Source organism: Neolamprologus brichardi, chromosome 7 (assembly GCF_056152115.1).
Source record: "Neolamprologus brichardi isolate AB-2024 chromosome 7, ASM5615211v1, whole genome shotgun sequence".
Classification (NCBI taxonomy): domain Eukaryota; kingdom Metazoa; phylum Chordata; class Actinopteri; order Cichliformes; family Cichlidae; genus Neolamprologus; species Neolamprologus brichardi.
The window spans coordinates 14,636,147-14,663,885 of record NC_142110.1 but is presented as its reverse complement, the minus strand read 5'-3'; the positions used below and the strand labels follow the sequence as shown (position 1 = coordinate 14,663,885).

The 27,739-nt window shown below is 38.8% G+C and overlaps 3 protein-coding genes across 7 annotated transcripts; 2 read left to right on the top strand and 1 right to left on the bottom strand.

The window, feature by feature from the left end:
* Positions 1-325: 325 nt before the first annotated feature.
* LOC102787160 (acyl-CoA Delta-4 desaturase-like) lies at positions 326-6,442 on the bottom strand. Of its 4 annotated transcripts, none has more exons than XM_087843160.1 (13): positions 6,205-6,442; positions 4,837-5,106; positions 4,132-4,242; positions 3,636-3,833; positions 3,033-3,134; positions 2,829-2,954; positions 2,679-2,739; positions 2,490-2,566; positions 2,170-2,267; positions 1,764-1,860; positions 1,495-1,574; positions 963-1,088; positions 326-827 (listed from the first exon to the last, which is right to left on the bottom strand). In XM_087843160.1, the coding sequence occupies exons 2-13, from the start codon at positions 5,044-5,046 to the stop codon at positions 776-778; spliced, it is 1,338 nt and encodes a 445-aa protein (XP_087699286.1). In that variant the 5' UTR covers positions 5,047-5,106; positions 6,205-6,442; the 3' UTR covers positions 326-775. The 4 variants fall into 4 exon arrangements, with proteins under 4 accessions (XP_087699286.1, XP_087699285.1, XP_087699284.1 ...); XM_087843159.1 differs by lacking the exon at positions 6,205-6,442 and adding an exon at positions 5,940-6,126; XM_087843158.1 differs by lacking the exon at positions 6,205-6,442 and adding an exon at positions 5,823-5,943.
* Positions 6,443-9,072: 2,630 nt separating this feature from the next.
* On the top strand, positions 9,073-18,820 carry LOC102783783 (acyl-CoA Delta-4 desaturase-like). Of its 2 annotated transcripts, none has more exons than XM_006789226.2 (13): positions 9,073-9,220; positions 9,704-9,974; positions 11,566-11,676; positions 11,924-12,121; positions 13,074-13,175; positions 13,244-13,369; positions 13,459-13,519; positions 13,603-13,679; positions 13,857-13,954; positions 14,148-14,244; positions 14,345-14,424; positions 18,089-18,214; positions 18,306-18,820. In XM_006789226.2, the coding sequence occupies exons 2-13, from the start codon at positions 9,765-9,767 to the stop codon at positions 18,355-18,357; spliced, it is 1,338 nt and encodes a 445-aa protein (XP_006789289.1). In that variant the 5' UTR covers positions 9,073-9,220; positions 9,704-9,764; the 3' UTR covers positions 18,358-18,820. The 2 variants fall into 2 exon arrangements, with proteins under 2 accessions (XP_006789289.1, XP_087699288.1); XM_087843162.1 differs by lacking the exon at positions 9,073-9,220 and adding an exon at positions 9,425-9,573.
* Positions 18,821-20,350: 1,530 nt separating this feature from the next.
* Positions 20,351-27,699, top strand: LOC102784236 (acyl-CoA Delta-4 desaturase-like). The gene is made up of 13 exons (XM_006789228.3): positions 20,351-20,472; positions 20,923-21,186; positions 22,674-22,784; positions 23,069-23,266; positions 23,496-23,597; positions 23,666-23,791; positions 23,877-23,937; positions 24,024-24,100; positions 25,741-25,838; positions 26,052-26,148; positions 26,280-26,359; positions 26,868-26,993; positions 27,080-27,699. Exons 2-13 carry the CDS (start codon positions 20,977-20,979, stop codon positions 27,129-27,131), a joined length of 1,338 nt encoding a protein of 445 aa, XP_006789291.1. The 5' UTR covers positions 20,351-20,472; positions 20,923-20,976; the 3' UTR covers positions 27,132-27,699.
* The last annotated feature ends 40 nt before the right edge of the window (positions 27,700-27,739 follow it).

Genomic DNA, 27,739 nt, shown 5'->3' with positions numbered 1-27,739 from the left:
GAAAATGCTAATCAGATCAGTTCTTGTTAGGGAAACGAGCAGTAATGTGTTCCAGCTAAACCTAAAATCTTAACAGCAATGAAAAAAAGTTGCATGAAATATCCCAGTATCCCAATATCCCAGTGAGCCATGTATATGTACAGCATGTGTCTGCAGTTTTTGACAATATTCAAAGATTAATAACACTAAACAATGTGAAACAAGCAGTGACTCCTGAGTCAGGCAAAGCAGATCTTTGAGTGATGATCACTAATGCAGTGTGGTGATCTTTCACTATGTTTATTCCCTTGTTATAACATGCCCTATATAAACAAGAACAGAAAACTTTTTTTTTTTTATGTTTTTAGTTTGATTTATTGGTCTCAGTGAAATTATTCATGTGCAGTGTAATGGTTTCTCTATAGAAAGAGCACAACATGTTACATTCATTTAAAGTAGTTTCACAAACGATAACAAACAGTTTACAAAGGTTTTGTAGTTTATATAAATGATTGTGTCTAATCATTCAGATAGTTTTCTTTTACATCTGGTGACGCTAATGCTAATAATAAGTCACAGGTAGGTTTTAGAGCCGTGTTATCATCACATTGCTGCTGATCAAGATACTGTTAAGGCAACTTAGAATTATCCTATTATCTATAAACCAAACAAAGACTTAATAACGTCAACAATAAGAGGGATCTTTCCCACGGCATTGACTCAAACAGATACAGTCGATTTCTAATGAAAAAGAGAAAAACACTCTTTTTACACCAGTGGAAGAAAATACAGTCTTTCATTTATGGAGATATGCATCGAGCCAGAGGTCCCCTGAGTTTTTCAGTGACCTGAATGAGGAAGTCAGAACAAAAAATAGCCAGCCCATCAGTGTGTGTGTCAGGTAAGCAGTCCTTCCATAAAAGAAGACTGAGTCATATACTGTATTTGCAGCCATTTTCATACTCTGTTATCATTGTACTTACGTGACAATATCAGCGAAGCCTCGCCACAAAGTTTTCTCTTGGTAAGGAATCCCGTGTTTTTCGCAGAGCTCACGAACCTGTGGGGCCACCAGGTGGTAGTTGTGCCGCGGCATCATTGGAAACAAGCTTGCAAAAGAAAAGAAACGGAAGTTGTTTTTTTGGTAATTGTTGCATTGTGGCATATTTTGTTACATAAAATCATTGTAACATATAAGTGCGTAAACAGTGAGTGTACTTCTGCAAGAAAAAAAAATTCTGTTTGAAAAAATGGGTGATAGCTCACTATGGATGGGTGTAAAATCCTAATAGTATTCACCACTGGTTAAGTGGTGTAGCTTGAGTTTAATGTATGCTCCTGTGACCATGCCTGATGAATTACATCTCTCAGTCTTCTGACTATTCTTTAAAACTCTTTTTTTTATAATAGAGACTTTCTATCTTTAAATGCAGAATTAATGTTGTTAAATTATTATCAGTACTTTAGTTTACACAGTCGTGCTCTAGTTTTTGACAGGTTTCAAATTTCCCTTACTGGTGCTCGATTTGAAAGTTGAGGTGTCCACTGAACCAGTCATTGAAGAAGGACTGCTCGATATTACAGGTGGATTGTAACTGAATGACAAAATGAGTCAAAAGAGTGCAAATGAGTTAATAAGGTCCAAGTAAATATAAGGGAAGGTGTAAACAGAATAGAACAGACCAATATTTGTGATCTGGGATGTTCATGAGTATTGGGTAAATGCAGAAAATATTTAAAGTGTCCAAAACTTTTGTACAACCTTGTAAAAGTGGTACAAGTACCTGCATGGTCAGCCAGTCCCTGTGCTTTTCATGATCGATGTCCATTGGTATGTGATTCATCTGAGTCACCCACACAAACCAGTGACTCTCCAAAAACCTGTAACATTAAAAACAATATCATATTGAGGTGATACATAACGTGGCCAAAGGGTACGAAAAATGGAATCACTTTCTATTGCAGTGTACTTTATTAGGTATACAGCGGTCAAATATGTTAAGTTTAATGTTTGCTAATAAAGTCAGGCTTTTCCACACACATTCCAGCAATATAGAGCAAAATATGGTGCATCTCAGCTCAAGGACAATATATTTTGAAAGGAATGGACAATATAAGGCATCAAAGTCTGTTAACTGGTAACAATTCATTTGTCAATGAGTGCAATGTTTTCTTATTTTAAATAGTTACCTGACTATGCTTATGAGCACCAATGAGCCAACTAGGCCATACAGGGGTATATAAGAGGAGAAGAAGCGAAGGTAGAATGAGATGAACCAAGCCAGATCCTTCACAAGACAAGAAAGTTTATATGATTTATGTAATTTCTTTTTTAATTATGACAATCATGATTAATTATAATCTTATTTTTACATATGCTCTATTCTGTGCCATTTTTTTTTTTTTTGCTGTAATGTTTCTCTTAAATACTGTAAGCTCAAATACAAAATTCAATCTGACAAATCAAATGGAAAATGCCTATATGAAATCTAATATACTACACAGCTTACCACCCAGTCACGCCGGGATACCATGGTCTGCATTACATGAATGTTGAAGAAAACTGGAATGATCAGCGGTGGTCCCACTATATAAATATATACATATATATATAAAAAAGACAACAACTGTTCCTATAAAGGTGCAACGTTACAAAGTTGTAGTTATTATTCTTTTTAAATGACTCTTAAAAAACATACCAAGAAAGAAGTACTTGTGTTGACGATTGTAAGGCATGTGTTTGATCTTCTTTATCCCGTACTGTAACATAGAGGTAAACAGCGGATGATGACGAGTTGGACCGTGTGAGTGCTTAAAAACATAAGAAATACTATCTTCGTGCTACTTGCTTCCACTGGTTGAGTTCGGCCAAGTACGAAGAGGTGCAACGTGTTGATATCCGGGTCTTTAATGAAGATGTTGGGTTTAGCGTGATGCCTGAAATGTCTGTGATTCCACCAGTTGGAAGAAGCTCCCTGAAAAAAGAAAAAAAAAACCTTTAAGTATCTGTGTTTCATTTCCATGGAGAGAGGATTCTAACTGAGAGAGGTTACCTTTAAATGACCAATGACAAACTTGTGGGCGAGGTGATTCCAGCTGGACTTTTTGAAGACAGACAGGTGACCAAAGTCATGCTGCAGCCATCCAGCCTGTGCCTGGAGAAGGAGCAGGAAAACAAATGTTTTGGGTGAAAGACTTCTCTTTAAATGGACCTGATTTCCAACACCATGTATTTGTATGCATGACTAACTGTTTGTCTTTTATCAGTCCTGCGTTTCTGCATCTCAGTTCATACTTTTCTCAAACAATTATTTATGCTCCCTTTAATATGAATGGTTAGCTTTTGTAAACAGAAGATTTGCACAGTCTGTGGGAGGGGCTTCTGTCCTGACAGCCAGAGCAGTGTCAGTGATGAACATATTAGGAATACCTTCCATCACTGGCATTGTAAAGGGGCAAGAACAGAAACTGAAACTGTGCATTGAGAGCAGTCTGAAGGCTGAGTTTTTGGCTCACTTTTACACATTCATTATTATTGATATCCATTATTTAAAACTTTGTCTCTGTTTAATGTAACCATGCACTTGGTGTATGCATATATTTCAAAACATAAGGAAAGCATAATAGGGCCCATTTAAAATTTATGTCTGAATCACCTGAGCGGTTGCGAGAAACACAGAGCACACAAGTGTTTGTATCCAGCCTGTGCCCCACATCCAGACGGTCAGCCATCCGAGGGCTTCTAGCAGCAGGATGTGACTGAGGTGGAGGAAGAAAAACAAAGGCTGAGCTCGAAACAGACCCCTTTTCTCCACCTGAGCTCGTAATGTTTCGAAATCCTGCACGATGGCTGCCTGGGTGCAGAGAAAAAGAAACAAAGAATTCTGTAAAACTGAAACTGTAATATATTGATGTGATACTTCCGAAATCGAGGATTTTGGATTTGAGCTATTTTAGGTTTTCATACAGTGAAACAAGACATTAAGGTGGCTGAAAACCCACCTAGAATCTCAGATGTTCCCAACACTCAGCACTTTATAACTAACATAAGAGATCAGTGAATTATCAAACGTACGTCTGTCTCTCATTTATTACACTAGATCACTCACATGTTGTCAATAAAAAAAGAAGGGACTTTGATTAAAGGCTCACATTTTTGTCTCGGTCCTGGCTCAGCTCAGTCGTTGCCAACTCTCCGATCAGCAGCGGCTTCAGAAACTTTTGCACAAACTTAGGATCAGGATGAAAAGCAGTGAATGCCTCCTAAAAAACAAACACAACAAAAATTGTAATTTATTAAAAAGTTAGGTAGCAGTGGAAATAATTATCAGATTGTAAAACAATAAATCATGCATTCACTTCACTTGTATTAAAGCTAAATTCTAACATGTAAAAATACCAAAAGTAAAATGATGTTCCCTGTAAGTTTCAGTTGCCTGTGAAACCGTGACATTACATTGTTTTTCATAATTCAGCTGCCTGAAAGCAGCGTTTCAGTGCTGTAGCTGGTTCTGCTACACCTACTCGTGTTCTTCCATCCATATTATTGAGCTTTCTGCTATTTTTATTCTGGAACAGTTATTTAGGTATACTAAAACCTCAGAGGGGGAATCTCTTTCTGTTAGAGCTGCAAGGAACTTAGAGACATGTTAGGAGTTGCGGGAAGCCCAGGTGTAGTTCACAGACTGGCATAAACTTTACTTTTTGAGAGGAATGGCAACACAAATCTTAAACAAATATAAATGAATTAACGCTTATGATGATAGTTTCATTAGATCTCTTTCAAAATAAAATCATATGAACATAAATGCACAGGCCTGTATATTTTCATAGTATTTTGAAGGAAACATGACGTACCGTGGCATCCTCTCCAGCATAGTAGCTGATGACTTGAAACCCTCCTGGGTGCCTTTTGGCCCACTGAGTGATGTTGTAAACCTTTCGATCGATGACCAACCATTGATCATTCCTGCTGCAGTGGCTCTGCACCTCCTCCCAGGTGTAAACACCTTTAGCTTTCCCGCTGTCCGGCTCTCCCGGCACCGTCTGCTGGCTTCCACCTCCCATCCTCACCGCTGCCTCTGGTCTGAATGCACCTGAGCTCTAACAGGTCACAAAGTTTCACACCTGTTTTCACACAAAAAATGCACAAAATTTCCATGTAACGTTGTTACATACGGGCAACGTAAACCATTAAATTTAATGGAATCTGGGCAAAAAATTGCTTGGTATGCGTTCAGTTAATACCAACTCTGTTCCTTAAACATTTGTTATTTGAATAAATAAACCTTTGATTTTAGATGTTTCAGCTGCATCTTACTCACAATCATTGCTTCATGTTTACTGAAGGTGAAGAAACCTTTTTTCAATGTGAGTGTAAAAAATGTCTTTCAAATGGTTTGAAATGTGCAGAGAGAAAAACTCGTATCGCAGATTTTTCTATGCTGTTTGAGCTGGTTGTGGTCCAGATCTAAAACAAAGAGAAGTGCAACATCACCCACTACTATGGGGAAACTAGTGAAGCTAGGAAACCACCAAATGGAGCTAAAGCAGGTCGGTTTTCACCTACTAACTTTTCTTAAGGATTCTTTATCGACATTAAAGATCAATCTAACAGTCGCACACCCACAAATACTTAAAAACTGGAAAAACATCGATGCACACAAGTGCGTTTTCCACACGAATGCGTGGACTGGGAGAAGTCTGATCGTCGTTAACGTGTAGAAACCAAGACAAAACCGACAAACCGCCATCGAAAAGCATTTAATGACTAAATAATAGCGGCAGATAGCGGGTGGTTAGCTATGCACGTCACAGCATGTAGATATTAAATATTTACTTACAGCATCCAGATTTTAACCAGCGTCCTTCCGGGGTTCAGGCACACTAATAAGAGATCGATTCTGAGGGTTCGGGTCCTTTTTATATAACAAGCATCCCCAAACCCATCCCATGCTTACCTTGTAGGCTCATTGTCACATATCCACGCACTCATTCGGTACAAACTCCGAACAGAATCATTCGAGGCGTCTGGGCCAATCGGCGCACAGCACTCTCTCGTCCGGCGGCGAGAGTACCATAGGTCATAAACCACCTGAACAGCGCAGAGACCGCAAACAGTCCGCTGGAGGACTTTAACTGTGGACTCATGAGTCCGATTGGTTGTAGGAGATGTGGAGCTGCTTCTGATTTGTGGGCGACCGTGGCTCAGGTAAATGGTCTTACCTGTAAACACTGCTGTATCCACCGGATTCCAGCCAGAGTGGATTCTGGAGTCTTTCCACGCTCCTGTTAGTGATCCTCCATCTGGATGGATGATAACAACCTTCTGAACAATCTAGCAGGAGATGGCCCATATCTATGGAACTGATTTATGCTAATAGCGCCCATTGTATGGACTGATAACAGCCGAAGCGGGTGAATAAAGTCACCCAGTCGCTAGCTGTGCCATTACCCAGCATACATCACTCCCTCCATAAATGCAATAAACGATACAAAAGTATCGTTCTACCTGTTTTTCAGGTAGTTGTTTACATTATATAATTTATTGTGTTCAGTATACGTCACTACAATGTGATTTCGGAAATATATAAATATACAGACAACAGGCTCTTCCGCGGCAATCCCTTGTCGTCAACGTTAAGGGAGCTCTATAGTATTCAATGAGAGGACCCTGCACGTCAATTCTCGGCGCGTCGAGAAGTGAAGCAGAGGGAGCCTGACCATGCGTCACACATTTGACGAGTTGGGAGTGAGAACGTGTTGCAAAGACAGCACAGTCAGCCAAACTTGCTATGCACCGTCTGTGTTCTTTGATTTTCTAATGCTGTTTGTGCTACGTTTTCCTCCTTTTGTATGGCACTATTGTCACGTTTCTATGGTTATGCGTTCCCTCTTTAAATTTCATGTCTTCTATTGTGTTACAACAACAAGTCAGAATAAACACACCATCTTCTGAGTTTTTCAGGGCTTAATCAGTATAAGTGCTAATAATTGTTACCTGAGCTCCATAATGCTTCTGAAACAGTCATTGTGTTTCCTTGAATGCTCTGTTTAGTGCCATGTGTTCTTAATTGCAAATAAGGGATTATGTTTCTCCTGCAGTTGCATTTTCAGTACTCTGCTCAATGGTTTTTTCAAAAGCTCCCATAAAGGATCTGTAGTGGCTCCCCCATGAAAACTGAAACATCTCTAACAGGCAGCTAAGCCTGTTTCTATTGATCATACTTTTCTAGAATACCATGACTGTTTTTGTCTGTGTCTTGACCTTAAATCCTGTGAATTTATTAACATTTATGTAATCTTGGCCGTGGGATGACATCTCTGTTCTTTTTCCTTTAATTCTTCCTATAATTGAAATTCACAGAACAAATATTTTTGAGCCATAGTAACTTGCCTCCTTCTCCTTCAATATTCTTACTTGAGCTCTCTTTTCTACAATAGCTGCTTCTAAAGCCAACCTTTCAAGCTACTTCTATTAATAATTCTGCATAATTTTTTTTTCTTCAGACACATAATGTCTTACTTGCCTAGTGAGGTCTTCAAACTCCATGACAAAAGCAGGAAACCATTGTGCACATAATGGTTTACATCATTTGCATCTTACTGATATCACATCAAACTGTCAAGTTCTTTCTTACTGTACTAATAGTACTCATCTGGCTCCATTGGGCCTGTGCAGTTTAGTTTTTAGTCCAGGGCTTTCTCAGTTAACTTGCTTGCTTCTTTAGATTGCATGTTGTTGGTATTAATTACACATCTGTGCACATATCTTAACTGGCAATGAACAATAGATGTGCCTTCTGTAGACTGAAAGATGATTCCGATATTTTGTTTGGATTTCATTGCAATATTTTATATATTTCTTAAGAACAACAGAAGCAACACAACAATAATGATAAGCCTGCATACTGTTGATTCACTGAGTCAAATGACAAGCAAGCGGTTTGACTAAAGGAGCACAATCTGCTGGTGAGGGAGGGAATGGCAGCCCATGCATCAGAATTTGCAGCTATATTACCAAGAACCTGATAACACATCAAAGCATGCTTGACAGCCTCGGTATTTGCAGTAAAGTAAAAATATTTGCAACTATTCAAGCAGTTAAAAATTAAAAACATACTGACTGTAGTACCTCTGCGTGAACTGTAGCCATTTGTCTGTAGCAACATTTTTAGGAGATGCAAATTATTGTTCACAGAATGTATTGCCTGTTTTGTTTTGTTTTTTTGCTTCTGTGCTTCTCCTTTCAAGCTATCTGCATGTTGAATGGTGTGGCACTAAAAAAACTATCTGATCTAAAGTAGTATAAATTGTCCTATTTTGCAACGGTGCGCACTTAAGTGAGTCATTATTTTACGACACTGAATGTGCAGAAATTCGTTATCGCTGGCATTATGGTCGTTTGGCGATCAGGAGGGGATATAAAATAAAAATGGCCTTAGAGATGGAAACTTTCTGCTCTTACTGGAGCACTGCCAGCACAATAATGATTACAATTGGCGTCAACGTCACTTTAAACTTGACACAACAATGCTTTCTATATGTCTGATATCTAATGGTCCTGCATTTTGTTTACCCGTTGATGGTCTGCATGTTTTTATGGAGCGTGTGTTTTGATATAATATTTTTGGAGAAAAAAGAAAAAAGAAAAAGAAGAAGAAGCTATTTCAAATGTGCAATAATTGTAAACTTTTTAGACATACAACATTAAACTATTTGGAGAAAAAAATGGGAGTTAAGAGTTAAACGGGTTAATTAGGTATAGAAGCATTTTGGGGGAGGTAACAAAAAATTAAAAAACAAAACAAAAACAACACAAAGTAAATAAATGTATAGCAGGGTTGCCCCTTAAAGACCTCCCTTCTGATCCTTCTATCAAATCAGAAACTGTCAGAAACTGTGTGTGACATCTCCCAGACTAAAACTATTACAGTCCTCCAGTGGTCTCGTTTTCGTCTGTGCGCTCAAACGACTTTGCACTGTTCAGACGAGCAGTTTATTGAGCCTATGGCACACTGGCCAGGGGACAAGAATGTACTGTGCGCCGATTGGCTCAGACACCTCGAATGATCTGCTCAGAGTTTGTACAGAAGGAGTGCGTGGATGAAATGGTGTGCGTATAGGGAAGGCAGAGGATGGGTTTTTGGGGATGATTGTTATATAAAAAGGACTTGAGCTCACTGAATCGATCTTTTAACGTGCCCGAAACCCGGGGAGGCTGGTTTAAAATTTGGATGCTGTGAGTAAATATTATCTTCATGTTTTGGCGTGCACAGCCAGCCGCCCGTTATCTGCCGCTATTATTTAATTATTTAATTAACGCTTTTTTCCATGGCGCTACAGTCATTTTTGTGTCTAGATTTTACACATTAACGTTGACTAGTTATTTTTTAACCTGTGCATTCATGTATAAAACGCACTTATGTCCTCAATATTGTTCAATTTCCTGTTTTTAAGTGAAAATGTGCGTCTAACAGTTAGATTGGCGTTTAATGCCGATAAAGACGAATGACGCAAAGTCAGTGGGTGAAAACCGACCTGCTTCAACTGTAGCTCCAATAGATGGTATTCGGATTTCTTCATGAATTATTAGTGAGTGATGTTGCACTCCTCTTTGTTTTTCTGTGCCACAGTCAACTTATTAAACTAAAGAAAGCAACAGTATACCAGTAACATCCACCCTATGAGTTTTCCTCCCTGAATCCGCCCTTTTTACATCCAGGTGTGAAACTTTGCGGCTGACTGACCCTCTAGAGTTCAGGTGAACAGAGACAGCGGTGAGGATGGGACGTGGAGGCCAGCAGACGGGGCCAGGAGAGCCTACCAGCGGGAAAGCTAAAGGTGTTTACACCTGGGAGGAGGTGCAAAGCCACTGCAGCAGGAATGATCAATGGCTGGTCATTGATCGAAAGGTTTACAACATCACTCAGTGGGCCAAAAGGCATCCAGGAGGGTTTCGAGTCATCGGCCACTATGCTGGAGAGGATGCCACGGTACGTTTTCATTAAAATGCAGTGAATATATACAGACCTGTGCTTTTTTTCATGTGATTTTATTTTGAAAGACATCAAATGACAAAGTAAATAGGTTTATCTTCGTTCATTTCACGATACATTACCTGATACTCCCCGTGACCCAGACCTGGAAGAACATTTGAAAGAGGATAAATGGATATACGAATGGTTGACACTTCAACTGTCACTTTTCAGTGGGAAAAAATCCAGAAGTCCAGATTTTAGAAGTTTAAAAAGCGGTTTCATCCTTTTTGCCAAACTTCTCTGCTCCTAATACTTCTTGATCTCTCAGCTCCTCAAAGCAACCTTCTACCGTTAAGCCGGATAAAAGAGCTCATGATTTTTTTTCTGTGGCAGCTCCAAAACACTGAAAGAGACATTCTACTGACATTTTTCAAGAAAACTCTTCAGAGCTGTCCTTTATTTAGTTATTTGTTTTTATCAATTATTTATTTATTTTACTCTATTCTGACTTGACTTTTCTAGTATCTCAAATTGACAACAATTAATGAAATAATAAATAAATAGATTTTATTGCAACATTGGAAGGGTAAAGAGTATTTTATTAGTATTTTATTTTAGAGATAAAAACTCAGTGGTTTCTCAGCACTCCTCGCATATTGATAAGTTCCTTGCAATTGTGACAGAAAGGGCTTTCACACACGACCTAAATAACTGTTCAAGATCAAAAATATTAGAAACTCCAAAATACTGACACAAGTACAGAACTGATGCAGAAGCTTGTTTTTCATTTTATTCTGGTCAATATTCATTTTTTGTCTCATTGTGTGAGGGTGGCCCCCATATTTGAAACCCCTTAACTATGACTGTACACAACTTTGCTACAGCAATGAATTGCTGCTTCAGTTTTCAGTTTTATTTGTCATATGCAAGTTAGCACAGGGTCAACATTGCAATGAAATGTGTTTGACGAGCAGCAGTCACTCAGCAGCATGGTACAGTAGAAGAAAATATAATAAAATAAAATAATAAAAAAAAATAGAAAAATAATAAAGAGCAAAATATTAGAGAGACGTGGTAAAAGAGAAAAGATGACTAAATATATATTATCTATAAATATAAATATATGTACACTAGTGATTAAATAAGAAAATCTTGAAAAGAAATATGACGGGAGGGCAGATGGGATATTGCACAGGAATGAGCAGCAGAAAATTACAGTATTGCACTTTTTAAATATAAATATCAATAACAATAAAGTGGAGTGACCAGTGCAGATTAAACAGAGTACTTGTGAAGCTGCAGGGTAGCTTCTGAGTGCGTCCTGTGGAGTGTGTGTGTTTAAGTGTTGTGGTTGAGGTGTCGTATGGCTTGGTGGTAAAAACTGTTTTTAAGTCTTGTAGTCCGAGCAGACAGACTCCTGTAACGTCTGCCAGATGGTAACACTGCTGCTTTAATGCTGTGGCATTACTATGAACAATTAAATCATGTGAGAATTTATCTTTAAACAGTTTTTTTTAGGATCTGAAAACATTTTTGTTTTTGATTACATTTCTTTCTTTTTCTTTTTTTTCTTTTTTTTCTTTTTGCTTGTTTCTTTGTTTTTTAGGAGGCATTCACTGCTTTCCATCCTGATCTTAAGTTTGTGCAAAAGTTTCTGAAGCCGCTGCTGATCGGAGAGTTAGCGGCAACAGAGCCAAGCCAGGACCGGGACAAAAATGTGAGCCTTTAATTAAAGTCCCTTATTTTTTATTGATAACATGTGAGTGATGTAGTGAAATAAATGTAAGTTAAAAAAATAGCAGATCTGTTTTGTTCATTATGAAGTGCTGAGTGTTGGGAGCATCTGAGATTCTAGATGGTCAGGTTTTGTTACCTTGAACAAACAAACACTTTTACAAATGTAATATCAGTGCATCACCTTTTCAGCTTTTTAGAATTGTTTGTTTCTTCTTCTCTGCACCCAGGCAGCCCTCGTGCAGGATTTTGAAACTCTACGAGATCAGGTGGAGAAAAAGGGTCTGTTTCGAGCTTGGCCTTTGTTTTTCTTCCTCCACCTCAGTCACATCATTCTGCTAGAAGCCCTTGCATGGCTCATTGTTTCAATGTGGGGGACGGGCTGGATCCTGACCTTACTTTGCTCAGTTTTGCTGGCAACTGCTCAGGTAATTGAGACATGAACTTTTCAGACATAAACTTTAAATGGGTCCTAGTATGCATTTCCGCAAGTAACGCAGACAGAGACTAAACAACAGGGAAACACATGCAGGATAAACTAAAACTAAGGAAATTGAATATGAACTATAACTTTCATCTTGGCAAAAGATAGTTTGCAAAAAACTAAAAACACCTAAAGACAAAAGCATAAAGAAACCAACCAGGAAATGACTGCTATGTACAAAACTCAAAAGACTAAAAAAAACCAAAATTACAAGAATTTAAAAACAAAAGGAATAATCCAAAACTTCAGTGTCCATGACTCAGTGTATCCCCATCTGACACAAACTCAGCTGACCTAAGTGGGTGATGGAAGTCTCCAGGGATGAAAAACAAAAAGCAACAACACAAGGGCTTGGGGCTAGTGGAACTGGGTAGCTGTTCATTTGGCTGAAAGAGAGGGGCAGCATGGCTGAGGCTCAGATCTGTGGGATGGCATGGACCGACAGAGAAAATGAAGCAATTCAGGGCCCCGACAGAGGGATGAACACAGAGTTGTTCAGGGGGTGGGCACGGAGGCCTGTGACAGAGACTGGACCATTCCTGAGGCATGGCAGGAGATAATGGGACATCTCTGGTGGCTTGGCTCGTAACTGGCAGAGGACTGGATTCCTCAGGTGGCCAAGATCGGCTGAGTCCACCAGGGGCCAGAGGTGAAGGGTCAATGGACAGTTTGGACTCTACGTCCTCTGGCTCGGGCAGCTCAAGGTCCTCTAGATAAGGACACTTAGGTGGCATCTGGAGCTGCACTGTGGGGCAAAGCTTGGGTTTCAGACCCTCTAAGCGCTCAGTTTCGATTCCTGCTCTTGTCCAGTGATGGAACGTAGTCCTAAAATGACCACCTGCAGCACAGGCTCTGGCTGCATGTGGCCAGTATAACAGCTGTTCCTTCTTCTCTAGTCACAGGCTGGATGGCTGCAGCATGACTTTGGTCACCTGTCGGTCTTCAAAAAGTCCACCTGGAATCACCTGGTCCACAAGTTTGTCATTGGTCATTTAAAGGTAACCTCTCTCAGTTATATTCTTTTCATATAAATTAAACACAGGTATTAAAAGATCAATTTTCTCAGGGAGCTTCTGCCAACTGGTGGAATCACAGACATTTCCAGCATCATGCTAAACCCAACATCTTCACCAAGGACCCCGATATCAAAATGCTGAACGTCTTTGTGCTTGGCCAGACTCAACCTGTGGAGGCAAGCGGGACTAAACTAATATTTTTGATTTCTTCAAACATTCATACGGTCCAACTTCTTAACAGCCCCTCTTTACCTCTGTGTTGCAGTACGGGATAAAGAAGATCAAAAACATGCCCTACAATCACCAACACCAGTACTTCTTTCTTGGTATGTTTTGTCCGAGAAGAATAAAAACTATAATTTCACAATGTTGCAATTTTAAAGTAAATTTTTTTGTATTTTTCTTTCAGTGGGACCACCGCTGCTCATTCCAGTTTATTTCTACATGCAGATAATGAAGACCATGATATCCCGGCGCGACTGGGTGGTAAGCTGTCAGGCTACAGATGGTTTTGTTTAGTTTAAATTAAATATTTAAGGATAAGGGCTAAAGAAAAAAACATTAAAGTAAAAACAGAATAAGTTTAAAATAAGAATATGGTGAATTAAGATTATTTTTAAGCAGAAATGATCAGAATAAAATGAACTTTCTTGTCTTGTGAAGGATCTGGCGTGGTCCTTGTCGTACTACTTTCGTTTCTTCTCCTGTTACATCCCGCTGTATGGCGTGTTTGGCTCATTGGCACTCATGTTTTTTGTCAGGTAAATATTTATAAAACAAGTCAACCAATTTTTTTAATGCTCTTCCTAATACTACTGATATGTAAATAATTAACTCATGATTTGTTACCAATTAACAGACTGACTCAAACTGTAACACACACTGTGGTACTCTTTAGCGTCATGTTATAGCATCTTTTCAATCAAAAGTATTGTGTTGTTTTTAATGTTACAGGTTTTTGGAGAGTCACTGGTTTGTGTGGGTGACTCAGATGAATCACATACCGATGGACATCGATCATGAAAAGCACAGGGACTGGCTGACCATGCAGGTACCTGTACTACTTTTACCAGCAGGCACTTCTGACATTTGATGACTAAAACCATTCCCTTTATTATGTTTTTATTAACTCCTTCGTGGTCTTTTGACAGTTACAATCCACCTGTAATATTGAGCAGTCCTTCTTCAATGACTGGTTCAGTGGACACCTCAACTTTCAAATCGAGCACCAGTAAGTGAAATGAGTGCAGCAAATGCAGACAAATGTATGTTCAGCATGCTCTCACACTGCTGAGAGTTCAAAGTCGATTACTGATATTAAATAAGAAACAGTTGTTCTACAGATACAATACTGTTCAAATGTCTTGAGATAATTTATCAGAATTTCAGGAACAGGACTACACCTTATACACTCCCCTTCTCTGTCTATATATGACCTGCCTGCACTACAAGCTGTTTGTTCTTGTTTTTTTGCCTCACACTGCCTCCCTTTTCCAATTTATTCACCTCTCTTTCGTACATGGGGGTTTGTCTGGTCCGGGAATGGCTGGCACTCCCCTCTGAGTCCTCCCCCAAACCGCACCCTCCATTCATGCGTGCACCATCTGTTGTTACCATCTAGAAATACAGTTGAACCTAAATGATAATGTGGTTGCAGCTAGTGAATTTCCCTCCAATGAGCCAGACTTCCCTTTAATTTTTATAAAGGTTTTTGAGCAACACTTCTCCTTTGTCCCTGATCATTTTCAGAAGAATATTTTATTGTATTTTTTTATTTATTTATTTTTTAGAAAGAGGGGCAATACATATTAATGAACATTTTAACAAATGTAAATATGCCAGATTATAGCCTTGGACCCTCTGGCAGGTTGGTGTTAAACACAAGTTAGTAAAAACATACAGAGACACTATTTACAGGTCATGTGACAAGGACAAAAACAGTGATCACATTATACTAGAACAAACAATGACAAGGAGAGTGGACACAGAGGACAGTATAGATAACAATAACGGAAACACATCAATTATATTGCACAAACCCCAGTATTGTACATGCCCTGACCGTCATGATATTGCGTTCACCCATTGCACTAACAGTTGTTTCCCTTTTTGTAATACACTAACTCTTTTTCCCGTCCAATATAAAGCATGATTATTAAACATGATTACATGTTTGTGTGTCCCTCAGCCGCCCTTTTAAGTGACTCTTAAAGATGGGTAGACTTGTACTTTCCCTCACTGACAGTGGAAGACTATTCCAGAAGCTCACTCCCTGATATGACAGAGCATTCTGTGAAAAGGTGGTCCGCCTGAATGTCAATTCACAATCACCTCTAACAGTGCCTCGAGTCAGTTGAGACCCGGCAACACTGCTAGACTTTTGTTTAATAAAATCACTCATTGGTGGAGGTGCCAAATCAAATTCAAATTCAAATTTTTATTTGTCACATACACAATCATACACAGTACGATATGCATTGAAAATCCTTAGACAACTGCTTGTGACCTAAAGAAAAAAAGAAAAGGCTATGAATAAGATAGGAGATAAATATGAAAATAAAAAAGGGTAAATTTAACCAGGAAGGAATAAAATAAAATAAAATATAAAAATTAAGTTAAGAATGAGATAACTGTACAACACAAATTAGAATGAAGGGTAAATTTAACTGGGAAAGAATAAGATAAAATATATAAATTAAAGTTGAAAATTAAATAACTGTACAACAAAATACACAATACACAGTATAGAAATATATAAGAATGTATGAAGAAATATAAATATATATACACAATAACAGCAGCTGTACAAGTATTAACTGGAAATGAGGAATATAATGTCCAGACCATGTATAACTTTGTATATTAGACAGGCAGATTTAAATAATTTTAAATTAGTAAAATTTAAAAACTTGTATTTTTCTAAAATTTGACAATGGTGATATGAAAAAGGTTTTTTATCTAATATTTTCAATGCTCTTTTGTAGCATACTTCGATTGGCCCAATAGCAGCAGAGCTCGTATAGGACCAACTTGTAATACAATATTCAATATGAGTCAGTATCATAGAATGCAGGAATGTAATCGCTGCTGTGTCTGTTAATGATGTGCAGATATGTCTAAAGTTCTGTATATTAACATTTACAGTTTTCACTACTTTTTTAATGTGTTTTTTAAAGGATAATTTAGAGTCTAGTAGCACTCCCAAATACTTAAATTCCTCAACATTAATTAATACTTGTGCACCCAAGCAGACTTTTACTGCAGCCACGGTTGTTTTCGGTTGACTAAAAAACATTGATACGGTCTTTTTAAAATTAAGGCACAAGCATGAGTCATTCAGCCATTTTTGTAAATCATGTAATGCCAGTGAAAGCTGATGGGCTGCATCATCAGCAGTTTTGGCTTGAGTAAAAATTACCATATCATCAGCATACATAATCGTGTCCACATTTTTGCACACGTTAAGCAAGTCATTTACATAAAGTGAAAATAACAGGAGGCCTAGAATTGAACCCTGGGCGACACCTTGCGTACAGTAAAGATAGGGTGACTTGCTATTCTTTATTTGCACGCATTGTTTTCTATCTGATAGATAAGACTGTATCCATTTAACAGTGTGATTACTAAAGTTAAATGTCGACAGTCTAGACAAGAGCTTAAGATGATTCACAGTGTCAAACGCACGCTTGAAATCAAGAAAAACAGCCGTAACATAACTGCTCTTGTCTAAGTAAGATTTCACTCTCTCAACAAAAACACAGACAGCCGTTTCAGTTGAATGAAGAGAAGAATATAAAGCCACTTAACCCTGAACTGTTAACGATGTTGGGTTTGTTACTGAAAAATGACTCATCAGAAAAAGCAACTTATCACGTTACTCCATAACATGACCTTTATATTTTGCTTAAAAGGAGCCAGACTTTATTGCAACTTTTTACAGTGGTCTTGAGCAACAGTTTTTTAAGGTTTTCTGCTTTTTTGTATTCAATATCAGTTGACTATTCTCAGAGGAACGTTTCTTTGTTTGTTAAACTACTTAATACTGACCTATGGATAATTCTAGCATTAAAAAAAGGAACTCAAGCGTCTATGTATAACAAACAACTTAGCAAACAACTATTGTGAAATTATATCTTTAAGCACTTTGTTACCGGTAGTGGATGGGTGGCTGTCGAGACTTCATTTTTAAGCAAGCACGGGAAAAAAAGGCTGAGGTAATAACACAAGAGCTGTACTGAAAATCAGTGACAACAGGTCTTACTGAATGATCAACAAAATTCTCATCAATATGACAGCTGATGACCGAAGAAGGTCAGGAGAGAGGCACAACAGCGAGTGTCTACATCCATCTGTAAAACATGGTGGAGGCTCTGTCATGTTTTGGGGCTGCATTTCAGCCAGTGTTGAAGTTGACGGAATTATGAACACAGAAAAGAACAGCCAAATTTTGATTTGCCACATCACACGTTTTCCACGAAAAACATCTAATTGACCATTGCATTTATAATGATGATCACACACAGTCCCAGTGCAGTAAAACACAGAAAAACAACAGAACTGAACTCCCCAGAGCCCAGACCTCAGCATTGTTGAAGCAGTGTGGGATCACATTGATCTTGGTTAAGAAGGCAGCCAGCACCCAAAAATAAGCTTTGAATGTCCTTCTAGAAGTCTGGATAACTATTCCCGAAAACTACTTATTTATGCATCTTTTAATAAATTGTTGATCTATTGTTCATTTTCCCAGAAAAATGTAAAGAAATGAGGAGTAGCTCAGGACATTTGCACAAAACTGTACGAGCATTAAAGATCCACGAAACTCTCTCTTTGCCTACATCAAAGTGAATCATGGCGTCATATCTGAGGGAAAATACCTCTTTCTTTTCTCTCTCAAGCTTGTTCCCTACCATGCCGCGCCACAACTACCACCTGGTTGCTCAACAGGTCCGCGCACTCTGTGAAAAACATGGGATTCCTTACCGTGTGAAAACGTTGTGGCGAGGCTTTGCTGATATTGTCACGTAAGTGCAGACTGTTAAAAGGATTGTAAATACAGTGCATGGCTCAGTCTTCTTTTATGGAAAGACTGACTTTTCTTTTGGACTTTTACAGGTCACTGAAAAGCTCGGGGGATCTGTGGCTCGATGCATATCTCCATAAATAACAGACGGCATTTCCTTGACTGATGTAGAGGAAGCGTTTTTCTCTTTTTCATCAGAAAGCGATTGTATCCATTTCAAGTTTAAAATTCAGTCGATATTGCGGGGAGGATCTTTCTCATTGTTGGTGTTATTGTTAAGTCTTACTTTGGTTTTCAGATTTGCTGATTTTTATGGATAACAGGGTTTTCCTAAGTTGCCTTAAGAATATCTTGATCAGCAGCGGTGTGATGTTATAAACACAGTTGTGAAACTTGCCCCTGTGACTCATTTAAAATGAGTTTTCATTTTTCTATCTTGTGATCATATTTGAATGATTAAACAGGATAATTTGTTTTCACTCAAACAACAAACTATATATGAAAATGTTTATTATCTCCTGTCTAACGTGTAACTTTGTGTAACTTTAAATACAGCTCTTCTGTTCTGCTCTTTCAGGATACAATAAAGAAACCGTGTTGAAAGAAACCGTCACCAAATCTATTTTAGAAAACACATTCCAACAAAAAGCTCAATGTAAATGACACTGTACGGCAGCAACATATATACTGCATATAATCTCGCTTTTACTGACAAAAACAACAAAATGCAGAAGCATTTCTTGCTAAGTGATGCTGAAACCCCGTAAAATCTTGATAATTTTACGCTACTTTTAAGTTGCTTACCAAAACCATATGGTGGACAACTTTTTATCGGATTCCCTCCAGATCTCTGAGAGGTTATGTTGCTAATTAATCTTACCGGTTGTGAGCTGTTCAAACAGGCGTTCCAAAACCAATCATGGTTATTAACAGCAGAGCTACACAATCAGGTTTTAGGGCTATTTTTTCATGAAAGAAAGAAATAAAAACAAAAATAATCATTTGAGATCAATAAAACAAAATGAAACCTATTTGGACAGTATCCAAAGGCTCTGAGCTTTTCAACAAACAAGCACGTCTATGAATTAAACAGCTGTGTAAGCAGTTTGACAGATGTTTGTGACTGACCTGTGTTCTTTCTGCACAGTGACCTATGAGTAGACACAACAGCCTTCATCTCCAAACACAGCCTCCACTTCTTCTTTGTTCAGGGACAACAGGGTTCATGGCTCCAGTCAGGACCTCAAAACAGTCAACAGTCCTGCAGAAAATACAGTCAGGCAAATCATTGGTAGTCTATCACAAATTAAACTGTAGTTTCCTAAATGCACGATCACTTCTGACAGAAAGTGCATGCTATAGATGCAAATGCCCAGTTTTTAGGATACAGTGACAGGTAATGGCCAGAAAAGATGCCATCAATAACATTATTAACAGCTGGATTTCTTTAAGTGGTAATTTGTGCTAACATAGGCAGATTTTTATGGCACATGTACCATACCAATGGGCATTGCTATTCCTTGTGCCACGCTGTATGCATCTGTCACTGAAATAAAGATTTTAATCACTCCTTTCTGACATTTTAGTCAGAACTTATAAAGGCGATGGCTGATTAGTGGATTGCTTTATTGCAGCAGTAGCAGTACTATTACATGGTATCAGAGTACATCTGCACACTGATACCCTGCAGAAAGATAGCAAGTTAAGCCACAGGAGGTCAGCATAGACATCAAATTCAGGGAATGATACTGAAATTGCTTTCTCTGAAAGACAATGAGCAAATGATAGTCATGCAAAGTGAGTGCACATTAAAATACCAGTGACCCCTCTTCCTTCCTTCCCAATGACTTATTTTCAAACCCACTGACTCATCAACCATTAACTTGGACAAGGAGTAACATCAGGCATCACGGAGAGGCTTCACTTATTGTATTTGCAAATTCTTTGGTTGCACTGTATTTTTTTTAAAAAAAGAAGAAGAAGAAGAAGAAGGGAGAAACAAATGGCTTATACAACATCAAACAAAGTTTGAGCCATTAAACCGGTTGCCCTTTCTGAATTAGAAAATGTGCAGGGAGGTAATTGAGGCCACCCTGGCCAGCGGAGGGGGGGGGGATACTGAGCGCCGATTGGCCCAGACACCCTCGAATGATCTGCTTGGAGTTTGTACTTGATGATCGCTACATAAAGCGGAACTGAACCTTTTTAACCGCACTGTTGTGACTGAAACCCGGGGAGAGTAGTTGAAAGCCGGATGCTGTAAGTTAACATTCATCCCCTTCGTGTTATTGCCTGCACGGATACCCACCCGTGTTGCTTAATTGTTCATTTGTGGGACGATTAATCCGTTTTGGAGGCGCTTTAGTCACTTTTGTGCTTTGGGGTTTTTACACGTTAACCTCGACTGGACTTTTTCCAGCCCGTGCATTCACGTATAAAACAAATTTATGTGCTGAGTATCGATGCATCTGGCGGCTAGGTTGATGTTTAATGTCGACACAAAATCTTGGAGCTTTTGCTTCACCAGCAGCTTCAGTTGGAGGCTGTGGGATCTCATGAATTATTAATGAGGATGTTGCACTCTTCTTTGTTTTCCTTGCGCTACATTCGGTGTATTAAACTCAAGAAAACACTAGCATCAAACTAAATCTTCCCTGTGTGTGCTGCTCCTTGCGTAAACGGTTAAAAGGGACCCTTTTTTACACCCAGGTCGGACTGGCACTTTAGAGCTCAGGTGCATTCAGACCAGAGGCAGCGTTGAGGATGGGACGTGGAAGTCAGCAGACGGTGCCGGGAGAGCCGGACAGCGGAAAAGCTAAAGGCGTTTACACCTGGGAGGAAGTGAAGAGCCACAACAGCAGGAATGATCAATGGCTGGTCATCGATCGAAAGGTTTACAACATCACTCAATGGGCCAAAAGGCATCCAGGAGGGTTTCGCGTCATCGGCCACTATGCTGGAGAGGATGCCACGGTATATTACATGTTTTTATTTACTTTCCTTGAAAATAAATTCAGATTGCACGGGCTTGTGCATTTATGTTTGTTTGTTTTTATTTTATTTTTAATAATATGAAAGTTGTGGTGTTTATGAATACCACCTACCAAAATATTGTGATTAACTACAATTCTGGGAGTGAGAACGTGTTGGAGGTGGACCACGGTTTTTTGTTTTGTTTTTTTAACTGTTAAACGGTTTAAAAAAAACCGGTATTTACACGACTGTAAATGACTTGTTGGCCTATGATCGATTCATTTTGAGCCAGAAACAAACAATGCTGTCACAAGGTACAAAGAAACTTTTTTGGGAATTTTATATATCCTTTATTTATCAAGGTAAAAGTGGCACTGACATTAAAAATGTTTTTTTATTTTTCGAGAGACATCCGATCAAGAGGGAATCAGAAATTGGAATTTAGTGCAGAGTCTAAAAGATACTTTCAAAAGAGGTCATTGCTTTTCATATTATATAACCCTTTCATAAATCCTGTTTTCCAATATAAGCAAATATATTGAACATAAAAAACACATGGTGTACAAACATTGCAATTGGATCCATGGATGGCTCCACAGAGCAGATGGCACTGGACACTGTTTAAACTCTTTAAGTCTACTTTTTACTCTGCTTAATCCCACTGGCAAGTATAGTTACTAATATAGTTTGAAATGGACACATTCCTGGGTATTAAATAGTCGTTCCAACATTTCTGTCAGAGCTTTCATTCATGTAATAATCTCTAAGATCCTCAAAAAAAACACTTTTAACTGTTCTGGGGTGAGTAAGGGAGATCATGCTTTTATGTGGTGGCATCTCCACACCTCTATCAGAGATCAACTCTGTGTTAACATTTTTATCTTAATCTTAAGACACACATTTTCTCTATCTTTCGGTTGTTCTTAATGGTCTTACTGTTTTGTTAATTGCCATTTAATTTTATCAATTGATCTTTTTCTTTCTACTACCAGTAATTAATTTTTTATGGACACTGATCATGGCTGTAAGAATATTTAGACCTTCTACAACACAAAGCCAGCAAGTTTTTCTCCCACTGTGTCTCTTTCTTTCTGCATATATTTGTGAATGCTGTTGTTAAGAAAAACATGCTTGTAATTAATTTGATTCACTTGATATTTACTTTAAATATGTCCTGCATGAAAAGTAGTTTACACGCCAGTCTACAGTCTACACCTGGACCTTTTGCCTCTCCTTACATGTCTATTCATTCTTTGGAGCTCTAACAGAACGCGAGTTCCCCGTTGAGGTTTTATGAATAATGATTCATGAAAAATAAAAATAATACCGGTGGTAGAAAACTTGTTTTTACACAACATGGTTGCAAATACATAAGTATGTTTACCAGAGGTTTCTCTTTGATTTTATGGCCCCTTAGAATGATCAAAACTATTTTCAACTACTAAATAATTTCTACTAGCTTACATTTCTAATTTTCTCTCTTTCAGGAGGCATTCACTGCTTTTCATCCTGATTCCAAGTTCGTGCAAAAGTTTCTGAAGCCGCTGCTGCTTGGAGAGTTGGCAGCAACAGAGCCAAGTCAGGACCAAGACAAAAATGTGAGCCTTTGATTCCCTGAATAAAGGACCTTGTTCAGATGCGGAACAGAAGTAGGCCAGCCTTTTCACAGATCTGAATTCCTATTCATGCATTTTACAGTGCTGGGAACAGCTGAGATTCCTGATGCTCAGGTTTCATTGCCGGGCTTAATGCCTCGTTTCTCTGAATCAAAACCTAAAACGGCTAAAATGCAAACATTTTTCTTGATTTCACAAGTGTCACATTAGTACATAACATCCTCTCAGCTTTACAGAACTGTTTGTTTCTTCTTCTCTGAACCCAGGCCGCCATCGTACAGGATTTCAAAACCTTGCGAGCTCAGGTAGAGAAACAGGGTCTGTTTCAAGGTCAGCCTTTGTTTTTCTTCCTCCACCTCAGTCACATCGTGGTGCTAGAAGCCCTCGGATGGATGCTTGTTTCAATGTGGGGGACAGGCTGGATACCCACCTTACTGTGCTCGGTGATTTTAGCAACTGCTCAGGTAATTCAGACATAAACTTTAAATGGATCCTAATATGTATTTCCTTATTTTCTGACATATACACTTTTACAAAGGTGGATGCTTACATTAAACACAAAGTTTGAGATAATGAGATAAGAATACATACAACTAATCCTCAACCTTCGTCAGTAAGAGGATTAGTTCTATTGTAGTAGAATCTCAGAATAAACCAGCCAAAAACATCACATAATGCTTGCTACTTCTTTAGGCGCAGGCTGGATGGCTGCAGCATGACTTTGGTCACCTGTCAGTCTTCAAAAAGTCCACCTGGAACCACGCTGTCCACAAGTTTGTCATTGGTCATTTAAAGGTAACCTCTCTCAGTTATATTCTTTTCATATAAATTAAACACAGGTATTAAAACATTGATTTTCTCAGGGAGCTTCTGCCAACTGGTGGAATCACAGACATTTCCAGCATCACGCTAAACCCAACATCTTCACCAAGGACCCCGATATCAACACGCTGGACACCTTTGTACTTGGACAGACTATACCAGTGGAGGCAAGTAGCACAGCACTAATGTTTCTAATTTCTTCAGTCATATGATCCAACTTCTCATCACCCTCTGTTTACCTCTGTGTTACAGTACGGGATAAAGAAGATCAAGCACATGCCCTACAATCACCAACACCAGTACTTCTTTCTCTGTATGTTTCTTCAGAGTCATTTAACAAGAATAAAAAACTATGACAGCTTTGTTTTAACAAGCCTTGGTTTTTTTTCTCTCTTTCAGTGGGACCTCCGCTGCTCATTCCAGTTTTCTACAACTTTAATATAATGCACACCATGATAACCCGCCGATACTGGCTGGTAAGCTCTCAGCCTCTGAGTGGTGTAGTGCAGTTTGTATAATGATTTTCCATTTGATGTATCAGGCTGTATTTAGCTTAGCAAAGGAAATGTGAGCTTAGAGTGCTAAAGAAAAACATTACAGTAAAATCAGAATAGCACAGGTGGTAGCAAACATACAGTTTCTCCTCATTTTCAGAGGCTCAAACTACTGACTGATTATTCTGTGACAAATTAACCAGATAAAAGAACTAAAAGAAAAGTTCATTTCAAATATTGAACTAGCATTTAGTAGCTTTTCATTGTTTTTTAAATATAAAGCCCAAACTGATGTCACTGCAAGGGAAGGAGGCTGGCCATCATTTAAACCTATCAGAGAGACAGCAAAAACTTTAGGAGTGCCCAAATCAATGATGGTAAATGGCCTGTATTTGTATAGCACTTTACTAGTCCTTAAGGACCCCAAAGCGCTTTACACATCCAGTCATCCACCCATTCACGCACATGCGATGGCAAGCTATGTTGTAACCACAGCCACCCTGAGGCACACTGACAGAGGCAAGGACACTGGCGCCACCGGGCCCTTCGACCGAGACTGTCCAAGCCGGGGCTCGAACCGGCAACCTTCCGATTACAAGGCGAACTCCCAACTCTTGAGCCACGATCGCCCCTATGATTTGAGACATATTCTTAGAAAGAATGAGTGGACAGCCGGGTCAGTAACACTAAAAGACCTGAAAAATCACAGAAGACAACTGAAGTGCACGATGGCAGAACTATTTCCATGGTTACGAAAAACAGCCTTAAAACATCTAACCAAGTCAAGAACACTCTCGAGGAGGTTAAAGTATCATTGTCAAGGTCTGTGATCGAGACATACCTTTGTGAATGAAAATACAGAGGGTTTAAAACAAGATACATACAGCAGATTATGCTTAAGAACTGGAAGACCAGACTATGCCAGAAATTATGTGAAAAAACCTGCAAAGGTCTGTAAAAATCTTTGGACAGATGAAAACAAAATGAACTGGTACCAGAATAATGTGAAGAGAAAAGTATGGAGAAGGAGAGAAACCCAATTGTCTGTCAAATATGGTGAAGGCAGTGTTATGCATGAACCTGTATGTCTGCCAGTATCCCCACTGGTGCTTAGTGAAACAGGAGTTTCTCAAGGCAAAGAATGTGAAATTCCTCAAGTCAGTCACCTGATCTCAGGCCAACAGAGCAGCTTTTCATTTACTGAAGACAAAAGTGGAGGCAGAAAGTCATGCAGACAGCAGCTGAAGGTGTCTACAGTAAAGGGATAGCAGAGCATCTATGCCAATCTTCAAATAGTCATTGGCTGCACAGGATTTTCAAACAGGTACTAAAAATATTGCTTATTATAAATAAAATTGAAGTAGTTTGTTAGTTTAATTTTGAGCCTCTGAAAATAAAGGACTGTGTATAAAAATGGCTGTAATTCCCAAACAGTCAATGCAACATTTTTGTTAAACCTCTTATGACAGATGAAGGGCTGCACTGTGTTCTGATCAGAGGCAAAACTACAAAAAATGTCTAATAAATTATGGACCTAATTGTACAAATACGATAGTGATGAATTATGACTCTTGTTAAGTAAGACATTATATAAATCATATGAACATTCTTGTCTTGTGAAGGATCTGGCTTGGGCCATGACATACTACCTCCGCTACTTCTACTATTATGCACCTCTATATGGCGTGTTTGGCTCAGTGGCGCTCTTTTTCTTTGTCAGGTAAATATTTCGAAAGAGAATTAACCAAAGCATTATGTGATTGCTCTTCCTAATAAGGCATACTTTAGTTGTTACACTGTCTTAGATTAGATTCTGGGTGAAAGAGTCACCTGGTCCTATCAGTTGCAGTATACCTTATTAGGAAGATTTTTTTCTATTCTTTCCGTTACCCCTTCTACAATGAAAGTTATCATGTTGTTATTAATTTTGCAGGTTTTTGGAGAGTCACTGGTTTGTTTGGGTGACTCAGATGAATCACATACCGATGGATATTGATCATGAAAAGCACAAGGACTGGCTGACTATTCAGGTACCTGTACCTATTTTACCAGCAAGGTTGTGCAAAAGTTTTGGACACTTTGATTCTTCCATCGCCCAATCCTCATAAATGTCCCTGTATCACAAATATTGATCTTATTTAGGCTTTTTTCTCGTCTTCAGTTGCAATCCACCTGTAATATCGAGCAGTCCTTCTTCAACGACTGGTTCAGCGGACACCTCAACTTTCAAATCGAGCACCAGTAAGTGAAATGAGTGCAGCAAATGCAGACAAATGTATGTTCAGTGTGCTTTCACAAAGTCGAGTACTAGGATTAAAATAGAAACAACCATTTTGCAGACACAAGCAGCTAAGGTCCATAAAAGCTCTCTGAATCAGGAACTAGAATCAAGCATCACGCTTGTTGTAAATATAGACAAAAAAGGGTGAAAGTGTGGTGTCATCACATGCTAAAGTCAGGCCTCCCCATTTAACCACTTGTGAAACTGCCTCTAATGGCAGCTCTGTGGGGTGGGGGTGGGGGGGGGAGCAGACACACACACACAGACATGGAGTCACTTTCTGTAAACACAGTTTTTCTGACAGAACTTTTTGTAGGAACCAAGTCCGCATGCATCGTTCCAGTGCCTTCATAATTTAACAACTGTCATTAATATGAAATTGTTTGGCAACATAGAGAGACTTTAAAACACAAATTCTCAGACGCTATCATATCTGACAGAAGCTTCCTGTTTCTTTTCTCTCTCAAGCTTGTTCCCTACCATGCCGCGCCACAACTACCACCTGGTGGCACCACAGGTCCGCGCACTCTGTGAGAAACATGGGATTCCTTACCAGGAGAAAACGTTGTGGCGAGGCTTTGCTGATATTGTCACGTAAGTATTATCATAATGGAGCATTGACGAGGTTGAAAACACACACAGACACTTACTTGTTTTTCCTATTTTTTTATTTTCATCAGGTCACTGAAAACCTCAGGAGACCTCTGGCTCGACGCTTACCTCCATAAATGACAGACTGTATTTCCTTCACTGATGTAAAAGGAGTGTTTTTCATTTTTGCATCAGAAAACCCCAACTAATTGTATCTGTCTGATTATTAAAATCAAGCCACTAGTGGGGGAATGACCTTTCTTATTAATGCTATTGTTAAGTCTGGGGTTCTCATAACTTGCCTTTGAGTGTCTTGATCAACAGTAGCTGTTCTTTTTCTGTTTAGAGTCAATTTGGCAGATAAAACATGATCATTTTATTGCTCAAAGGTGTGATGAGGTAAAGCCATCTGTTGGCCATCCGTCCATTCAAAATTGAGAAGAATTGCATCTCCTCCTACAGTTTCATTCAGAATATAATCAATGATGTCCTAATGGGTCATTACACACACGGTGCTCTGGGGCCAAAGTCACATTTTTCATGTGAGCCAGATGAGCTACTATGTCACTGATGTTCTGGTTTCTCACAAACCACAATTTGTACAATATTAATTTCATTATTTTCTGTCAAAATTAAAATTGTAACCACTTTAAAATGCAGCTGTTGTTATTCTGTTTCAGTTTACAATAAATAAACTGTGCTGACTGTTTCTGGTCTTCTGGTAAAATTGATTCAATGACAAACACAAG

Excerpts from the sequence above, each read along its gene's own strand:
- LOC102783783 (XM_006789226.2), top strand. The coding sequence starts at position 9,765 with ATGGGACGTGGAGGCCAGCAGACGGGGCCAGGAGAGCCTACCAGCGGG. Across the intron at positions 13,520-13,602 it reads ACACCAGTACTTCTTTCTTG|TGGGACCACCGCTGCTCATT; the intron begins GTATGTTTTGTC and ends TTTTTCTTTCAG. Across the intron at positions 13,680-13,856 it reads TATCCCGGCGCGACTGGGTG|GATCTGGCGTGGTCCTTGTC; the intron begins GTAAGCTGTCAG and ends TGTCTTGTGAAG.
- LOC102784236 (XM_006789228.3), top strand. The coding sequence starts at position 20,977 with ATGGGACGTGGAAGTCAGCAGACGGTGCCGGGAGAGCCGGACAGCGGA. Across the intron at positions 23,598-23,665 it reads TTGTCATTGGTCATTTAAAG|GGAGCTTCTGCCAACTGGTG; the intron begins GTAACCTCTCTC and ends TGATTTTCTCAG. Across the intron at positions 23,938-24,023 it reads ACACCAGTACTTCTTTCTCT|TGGGACCTCCGCTGCTCATT; the intron begins GTATGTTTCTTC and ends TCTCTCTTTCAG.
- LOC102787160 (XM_087843160.1), bottom strand. The coding sequence starts at position 5,046 with ATGGGAGGTGGAAGCCAGCAGACGGTGCCGGGAGAGCCGGACAGCGGG. Across the intron at positions 2,955-3,032 it reads TTGTCATTGGTCATTTAAAG|GGAGCTTCTTCCAACTGGTG; the intron begins GTAACCTCTCTC and ends TTCTTTTTTCAG. Across the intron at positions 1,089-1,494 it reads AACTTTCAAATCGAGCACCA|CTTGTTTCCAATGATGCCGC; the intron begins GTAAGGGAAATT and ends TTCTTTTGCAAG.